Source organism: Brassica oleracea, chromosome C7 (genome assembly GCF_000695525.1).
Source record: "Brassica oleracea var. oleracea cultivar TO1000 chromosome C7, BOL, whole genome shotgun sequence".
NCBI lineage: Eukaryota > Viridiplantae > Streptophyta > Magnoliopsida > Brassicales > Brassicaceae > Brassica > Brassica oleracea.
The window spans coordinates 12,991,684-13,000,875 of NC_027754.1; the positions used below are offsets into that span (position 1 = coordinate 12,991,684).

At 34.0% G+C, this 9,192-nt stretch overlaps 1 protein-coding gene across 4 annotated transcripts; it reads right to left on the bottom strand.

The window, feature by feature from the left end:
* Window positions 1-1,297: 1,297 nt before the first annotated feature.
* LOC106306195 lies at window positions 1,298-3,296 on the bottom strand. 4 transcript variants are annotated; one of them, XM_013742719.1, is made up of 6 exons: window positions 2,949-3,296; window positions 2,726-2,803; window positions 2,383-2,484; window positions 2,022-2,294; window positions 1,839-1,919; window positions 1,298-1,736 (listed from the first exon to the last, which is right to left on the bottom strand). In XM_013742719.1, the coding sequence occupies exons 1-4, from the start codon at window positions 3,210-3,212 to the stop codon at window positions 2,136-2,138; spliced, it is 603 nt and encodes a 200-aa protein (XP_013598173.1). In that variant the 5' UTR covers window positions 3,213-3,296; the 3' UTR covers window positions 1,298-1,736; window positions 1,839-1,919; window positions 2,022-2,135. The 4 variants fall into 4 exon arrangements, with proteins under 4 accessions (XP_013598173.1, XP_013598171.1, XP_013598172.1 ...); XM_013742717.1 differs by having other exon boundaries at window positions 2,377-2,484; window positions 2,949-3,295; XM_013742718.1 differs by having other exon boundaries at window positions 1,298-1,741; window positions 2,377-2,484; window positions 2,949-3,295.
* Window positions 3,297-9,192: the final 5,896 nt, after the last annotated feature.

The following is a 9,192-nucleotide window of genomic DNA, read 5'->3' on the forward strand; positions in this document are numbered from 1 at the left end:
TGCATTGAACTATCAAGAGGGGGGTTCACACACGGTTCCCCAAAAAAAAAATATAAAAAGCCCTTTATTATGAACCTGTATCACAAAAGCTCTCCACTATGAACTCGTATCAACACTGTTCCGCGGGCTCCACGCCACATGGCGGTCCGCAAATGGTTTAATTACTAATTTTTTTTTTTTTAAATCAAACGAAAAAAAAATTAAAATAATCAAAAATGCACATTGGGAATCGAGCCGGTGGAGTTTGCTGAAGGGGTGCTCTAAGCTTGGGAAAAAACATCTGAGTTGAGACACGTTCTATATCTAGCCCAACAACGATTTCTTGTATAATGAGTTAGTAACTTATCATAAGATATAAGTGGCTGGTTAACAAGGCCCAAATACGGTATGGTGATTACCACATAACTCATGAAAAATCGATTTTACACTTTAAAAATGTCGAATTAGAGCAGGCTAGAAATTGTAAATGTGTTTGTGATTGTTATAGGCTAGAAATAAGATTACACAAAAAAAAATATCATAGCCAAATGACAATTTCATTAACCGCTTTCTAAACCATTTAGATTTAAACAATTAACTTACCATAAGATATAGGTGGCGGGTTAACAAGGCCCAAATATGATATAGTGATTACCACAGAACTCAAGAGACATCGATTTTACACTTTAAATATGTGAAATTAGAGCAGGCTGGAAATTGTAAATGTGTTTGTGATTGTTATAGCAGGCTAGGAATAAGATTACACGAAAATTAATTATCATAGCCAAATGACAATTTCATTAACCGCTTTCTAAACCCTTTGGATTTAAAAATGTAGAGTTAGCATTGCGCGAACAGAATTGTAAATGGCAAAGTGATTGTTCTAGCCGGCTATAAATACACACTTACAACTACTAATTGACATCAATTTTAGACTTTAAATATGTAGAATATGATTAAAATTGAAAATGTCTACGTGATAGTTCTAACCAGCTAGAGATAAAAATATACAGAAAATATTAATCGTAGCAAATGGTTAATCTAATTAAATGGTGATAACCACTATATAAACTAAAAATACGTATTATTAGCATAACGAGAGTAAAATTCTAAAAGTCTATGTTATGTTGTATCCGTCTAGAAAAAAGAATATACAAAGCTGATTCACATAGCAGAGTAAATTTACAACTGCCAATACATTATATTTATATTCACTTTACCCATAAGGCATCGATAATAAACTTTAAATATGTTAAATTAGCCTTGCACGAATAATAATATAAATGTCTTTGTGGTTTTTCTTGCCGGCTGGAAATAGGAAAACACAAATACACGTTAACATAGCAAGAGATAATTTGGAATTCTTAGAAGTTGTTCAAAAAAAACGGTAGACGATGATCGTTATTACATAGGGGTAGATAGTACAACACAACACCATAACAATGATCATCGTTGAAAGCTTCGGTCACTAAATTCAGAGGACTCCAATGTTATCTTCATAGATCATGACTGCAATCTTTCCACCTCCACGTCAAAAACATCCTATGTAATGCATTTTCAGACATCTATACCCCCAACAGCATGAGCTTGAATAAGAAGAGTTGTGGTAATGCCAAAGTCGAACTGGCTGTGGTTCTGGGGAATAGTATGGGGTCTATCAAGGGATAATGTCTTCAAATCTTTGGCATTTAGTTGTTTCCCGGCTTGTCTCAGTAGAAAAAGGAATACTTGGCAGGTAATTTTGTTCGACTGCAAAACTTCTGAGGACGGACGAGATGAATACAATGTATATTGGAAATTTATTGACAAGCGTATCCATAATAGAAATGATGACTACTAAAGTTTTCTACTCTTCATACCTTGGCCGATAAATGGAAGACCTTTCAATAATTAGAGACAACTCTCTGCTTTCAAGAGAGAGGCCACCAACATTTATGTCGCTGCAACAAGTATCAGGATTGGATTAAAAACAATTTTCATGGCGAAAATGATAGAACAACATTCTATATAAAAAATTAGCCGGCTAAGTAAGGTATTCTTACAATGGAGATTTGAGCTTCTCTGATAGTGAACGAAATTTGGCAGCATAGTCATTGTTTGGACTGCTACAAAGAGCAGTAACATGTGCTTCCCACGCACGCGTGAGGAATTGTTTATCACACTGGTACTCTCCCACTAGCGCTCTCGGAATAACCTTTGCTGGCTTGCTTTTTTCTATATGGCGGCACAAGAGGATCATCGTCTGCGGCATGAACTGGTACTTCTTGGTTGATAAATTGGTCGCCATGGGGAAAAAATAGACCCCTGTCGACAGTCTGATTTGAAAATAACAACAGAGGAACAAAATTGTCAAACATGTTTGGGTTCGGAGAATTCGTAGAATTCACAAAAAAAAACCATCACGGTATTGGCATCGCGGTCCACCAAAGGTGATGTTGGGTTATTGACAACGCCAGTAGACGAGGGTTCATTGAGGTTGTTTACAGCCGTCATATTAACATCGATCTGAAAAAGTGGTCAAATTAACAAACTATGTATTAGGAAATGAAACAAGTGTAAGTAAAGATCCAAACATGTACTATACATATCATCAGCAGTTTACCCTTAACAAGTATTTACAATAGTTATTCATAACAGCTAAATACATACATAACATATATGTTGGCGGGAAGATTTAGATAAAGCGTTAACAGCTAAATTGAAAACTAAAGTGGGGCTAGAAGAGCATAAAACAAAGAAAGATTACCATGTCTTCTCCAACTCCAGAAGCATCCTCAGCGCCAACAGGGGCTTCTTCAGCTGTGTATTCATCAGGCAATGGAACCTGCCAAAGCAAAGGGTTAACAAAACCATATCATTAAAACTACATAAATTAGTAGCATGTTCGTAAGTCTGTTTTTGCTAACATGTGTTCAGCAAAATGAAGAGGTTGCGTTGGACTAGAGTACCCAAACTCAAAGATAGCTTACCGTGTCATCTCCTATTCCATTAGAATTGCCTTCGTGCTTCTTCGAAATCTTCAAGTGTCTTGACATAAGAAACCAGCGGAAGCACCTAGAGAACGGTGGTTTCTCCACAATTTCAACAAGCTTCCCGAATGGGGACACTCTTACAGACTTGACTTCGTTTTCATCAAGTGCGCTCAAAATTTTGCTTATACAGTAAGGTTTGTGATAGGGGGATACCCTAATCCCCACTGGTTCCTCGCCAATAGCAAACATCCTAGAAGGCATAGAAGGAAAAGGGGTTGCTCCATCGGCGGAGTCCAACAAAAAAAAATTGAGTCTTAAAAAAAAATATTGAGTCTTGAGGTTATGATTGGAAACAGTGAATGAAATTATTAAAATATGGCAACGTGTCTGACATTGTACGTTTCGTGTAGTATTGTCAGAAAATAATATCGAAATAAAATTTGTCTTCCAAACATCGTAGCTAATCATCAGGAAGCAGTAAGAGTACAATAGTCATATAAATTTCGAACAAAGAGCCGAAAATCCTAAATGTGTATTTACCTAAATACTAGATAATCCTCGTGTGTACACTGTAATTACTCTTTTATTTTTCCAAAATAAATGTGCACAACATGCCATTTTTTAGTTATGCTTTCAGCACAGTATACGGGCCGGCTCTGCCTTGACCTCCCCGTCCTCTGTATTCTAGTCCGTGCGATGTGGATTGCAAGTTTGCAACTGCAACTCTTTAGCTTTTGTTGAAAGTTTAAAGGTTTTTCTCGAAATCATTTTTTCAGGAGGGTGACAAAAGATCTATTGAATTTGTACCCTAGTGCAAATCCAATTGATCTTCGTCTTCTTTTTCCAAAAAGATTAAAGAAGCAAACTTATTTGAACCCAAACCAAGCTAGCCTATTATCAGGTACGGCCCTGGACTAAAGCCTGTAAAACAAGAACTTTGGGCGCTAGAATATATAAGTTAGTTATGGGCGCCAAATGATCCATTGGTTCCTTTAGTCTAGTGGCTTTAGCATTCATTTTTAGGAGCTTCCACCCTAAGTCACGGGTTCAATGCCCAGCTTGGGCTAAAATATATATTTTTAATATTTTTGATAATAACGACCGGTTAAGACACACTCTTTTTTTTAAAAAAAAAAGGGTTTGACACGTTCCTTTTACACAAGATACAGTTTTTTTTTTCAATAATTTAGTTTTTTTATATATAAAGTATAAAATAGAGACTAGATAAAAAAAACCTACTGTGTATGTCTTTTTCAGTTCTTCTCAAGCAGATTCTTTTTTTTTTCTCTGAAAAAATCGTATCCTCCATGATTATTTAATTTTCGATGCTCACTGGTATTTTTGCATTTCCCAGTATTTCATGTTACCTCTTTTCCGCTTCTTTTTTTTTTTGTTCTTTCTTCTTATTCGGAATTTTTATAACATGTATTAGGATTTATGGAATTTGAACAAACATAACATTCATAAAGTTATGTTTCTGAAAACTATTAAAGTAGATAAAGTTATGCACGTTAAAGTTAATGTTAATCTGAATTGATAATTAAAATTGCACTTTTTCTGTGTAGATTATAATTGTCTTTCAATCACTAATATCTCTCTGATTTCAGGTTTTTATACAGATTTTTTTTTAAATGATTAAATAAGCTGAAGATAATATTAAATGTATATATAATATGGTTGAGACACATGTGTAAAATATAAAAAAAATGATATTCTATTAGTGTTTTGCATTATTCTAATTTAATATTTAAAATGTAATATAAAAAGTCAATAATATATGAGGGGCACCATTTTTTATATGCGCTTTAGGCACCATTTCAGACCTGACCGGCATTGCCTATTATGCTACTATCTTTTAGAACCAATGTTGAAGAATCCGTGTGTTGCAGACTTGCAGTGTTAGGGTAGTTTCCATTGGCTAAGAATCAGTGTTTTCATTGATACATACAATTGCTGGAGACTTGTACATGTTCTTAAGAATCAAAATAGCGGTTAAAGAAACTAGATCATCCATATCAGCATGCATGACATTAGAACTTCATCTTTTACTTTACAAGTATTTTAAGAAAATCCATTTCGAAACACAAAATGAAAATTTACAACTAAAGTTTAAAGCATTTTATTATACAGCCTTATTTGTTGATTCTCTTCGAAGCTCGTAGTAGTTAAAGTAGTTGAGAAAATATCTTATGATTCATTAAATACTGAACACGTGGTGAGCATGTGAGCATACAGTATGGACATGCATTGTCTCGACATATCATATATGAAGGTTAATGGAATGCTATTTATGGTGGAGAAGGAGAGTAGGAGCCGGCTTTTAAAGGCAAAAAGCAATTTGTGCTCTACTCCCTCTCCATTCATTTTCCGCATTTAATAAGTTGTTTTTTTTTTTATACTCCCTGCGTTCCCGAAAATAAAATTTTCTAGAGTATGCACGCTTACTAAGAATTTAATAAATATTTATAATTTAATTTATTTTTTATTTTATAATACACTTTCCAATAATTTTTCACCAATGAAATATAATCAATTCAAATATTCTCAATTAATGTTGCTAAAAAATTAAAAAATTATCTTAACAATATAGAAAATCTATCTTTGTGGACCAAGAAAAAAATCTAAAAAAATTTACTTTTGAAACGCAGAGAATATCTTTCTAATCTACTAAGGTTTCATTGACAAACCTGATACTTTATTCGCGATTTTTTTTAAAAGGAAAATATTATCAGAAATCAGATTCTCTTGATCCGATTAAATCATGCTTCCATTTATATCAGAAACAAAACAATAAAAAAACTCCAAGTAATATGATGTTTTTAAATAAAAAAGTAAAATAAATAAAAACTAGTAGTAGTTGCCCAAAAAAAGATTTTTTAAACAATATTTTAACATCGTTAGAAAAACACTAAACCCTAAATTTTAAATTCTAAATTCTAAACACTACACTCTAAACTAGGGTTTAAGGATATGGTTTAGGGTTTACCCAAGGGTTTAGGGTTAAGGCTTTAGTGTTTTAAGAATTAGTGTTTATGTTTTAGGGTTTAAGATTTATCCAAGGGTTTAGGGTTTATCCAAGGGTTTAGGGTTTATCCAAGGATTTAGTGTTCTACTGACGGCCTTAAAAATATTTTAAAAAATCTTTTTTTTTGGCGACTACTACAATTTTTAATTTATTTTTACCTTTAAAAATAAATATATATATAACTTTGCAAAATCTTATTATTTTGTTTACTTTTTTTAAAGATATGGAATATGAAATAACAAAACATTATTGATTGGTGATCCCAAGAAAAACTCTATATGGACGGAGGAGTATTACTTCAGTTCGATATTTGGTTAACAAAGAGTTAATTAAAAGAGTGTACGGGTAAAATCATTTAGGTACAGAATAGTCCATGTATTTCTGCTCCTCGCTGAAGTCATCTATCTCAAAATATCAAACAATTTTTAAACTCGCTTCTTAGGGTGGAAAATCTGATTAATCCCGTAATTGGTTTTGGAATGTGGATTTGCTTAGTGCATACACCACCCTGATAATGTTAGCATCATTCGCGGTATGGCAGTCAGTAGGTTTGCTTAACCGGATTCATATAGATGGAAATTTACGGTGTCAGGAAAATATACTGTTAAATCGGATTATAAAAAAGAAAAGTTATATTGAGACAATTATTTAGTCCAAGAATTTTATGGTCCAGATACAAAGTCTTTATTGGCATTTACATGGAAGTTTCAGTGTTCACCGAAGTTAAGGCATTTTTTTGAAAAATAATATCGGACATTCTACCCGTTACAAAATATTAGAGATCTCGTAGTATAAAATGTGATACTCAGTGCCATATGTGTGGATCGAAAGAAGGATCGATAAATTATGTCTTGTTTGAATTTCCCCCACAGCGGTACAGATATGGGCTATATCACAAATTCCTTCTACCCAGTGAGTTTTTCCATGTGCATCGCTTTTTGCGAATATGGATTATATGTTTTGGAGACTATCCAAGGAACCTGACTTAAGTTTTTTCCATGGATATTTTGGTACATTTGGAAGAGTAGAAATGATAAAATTTATAATAATAAAAATGGGAACCACAAGAGACCTTGTGTATTGTTGTAATCGAAGGAGTGCTGTTGACTGAAGCACAATTAAAGATATTTATCCACCAAAAAGGAGACTGTGGCTCCCTCTATAAATATGGGAGATATTGTATGGTGTTTTGTGGATGGAGCATGAAAAGAAGGAAATGTTCCTAGAGGACAAAATTGGTTTTGTAGTAAAGAAGGTTATACTGACCGCATGATGGGAGACATGTATATCTGATGAAGTCTATCACCCTTACATGCATAATGTGAGGCTCTGATCTAGGCTATGAAATGCATGAAGACCTTTAATTTCCAAGAGGTAGTACTTGCAACAGACTGTTCTTAATTGTTGAAGATGGTTTTTACACCGACAGAATGACTGGCCTTCACTACTCATATGGAAAAATTTAAGTGACGAATTTAAGAGAAGTAATGAGTTATTCCCCAAATTCTCAATCCAACATATTCCAAGGGCAAATAATACAATGGCTGATAAGCTTGCGTGTGGTGCTCGGATTCAGCATTCTGATATGGTTTGTTGATTCATTTCCACTGAAATAGCTTCCGCGTCTCTAGTGTAACATTGAACCGACAATCTTAAACACTCCTCCGCTAAGGACTAACAGCTACAGATGTGACCCAATCAAGGGATGATTTTTCCGTTTGAGAAGAGGGTGGTTAGAGTTGATTTGAGACTTGAGAGCCGCTTTGAAAATCTGATCAAGATGTTGACCGTTTACGCACAACAAAAGGTCTCGTTGAGCGAAACTTTAATCCGACAAAGAAATAAGATCAATAAAAAGATTAAAAAAAAAGAATCTGATCTAACAAAATCAAAAAGTTTAAACAAAAGATTTTAACTCTGCTATTTCTCTCTCTGAAAGATTGTAGAGAGAGATGTTAATTTATTTCAACACCAAGAACTGATCTAGATTTGATTTAATTCAACCCTACCACATTTCTAAAGAAGGTAGAAACACTAACCTTGATCCATGCTTGGATGCAACCCCACCAATTGATGTTCTCCTCTTTAACCTTTTCATTTTGGTGATTTCCTTGATGGACAAGAAATCCCAAACCTTCCTTAATCTCTCCTTTTGATAATCAGTATTGTTGTTTTGTGTGTTTAGACACTACAAGAAAACTGCGCAATACCGATGGACAAATCCGTCATAATCTCGTCGGGAAAGTCGCATACCGATGGAATACCGACGAAAAATGTCTGTCGGTATCATCTCGTCGGTATACTGATATTCGTCGTAAATTCGTCGGTAAATACCGACAAACATATTTCGTCGGTAAATACCGACGAACATATTCCGTCGGTTTTTTTCTAAAACTTCCAACGACACATATCCGTCGGTATTTATAGAGAATACCGACAAAGAGAATTCGTCGGAATTTTCAGAAAATACCGACGAAGGCATTCCGTCGGTAACTGAAGATAAAACCGACGACTTTATTCCATCGGAAATATGTAGAAATTCCGACGGATAACTGTATCCGTCGGTATTCCTTTTTTAATTAAAAAAAAACAATTTTTATAATTCTTTATTTAATTTCAGGAAAAAATTGATAATTTAGAATTTAAAAACATTATAGATATATAAATTCAACATTATTATACATTAAAGTTATAAAAAGTAATAAAAAGTTTTTGAAAATTAAAAAAACAACTAAAGGTTCAGAAACTTAACCTTACTATGTTCATATCTCATTTCTTGTATTACTTCAGAGACATAAGTGTTTTGAATAGGGTCAGGTTCCATCTTCTTCATATCAGTTTCTGGATTTGTATCTGCGTCACACAAACCACCTAAGTTCCATGTCCCATTCCTGCAACACCCAAAAAGATTCAGACTCTTGTCTGATGATTAATCCTCATATAATATTGCGAAACAGACCTGTAATGCACAGGAGAGAAGCTTCCGAAGAAGACATAACTACTCTCATGATCTAGTTTCTCTAAGACCCATGACTTCCATGTCTTTAAAGACTTCTTAAACCCCTCCATTACTCCCATTGTCTTGTTCAGTTTACCTCACTCCTGAAAATAACAACCTCTGCAACAACAACAATAACAAAAAAAAACCATTAAGAGAACTCATCCATCACCTTTGCAGGGCTGAGCATAGATTAGTAAAATAACCCCCAATTTTTT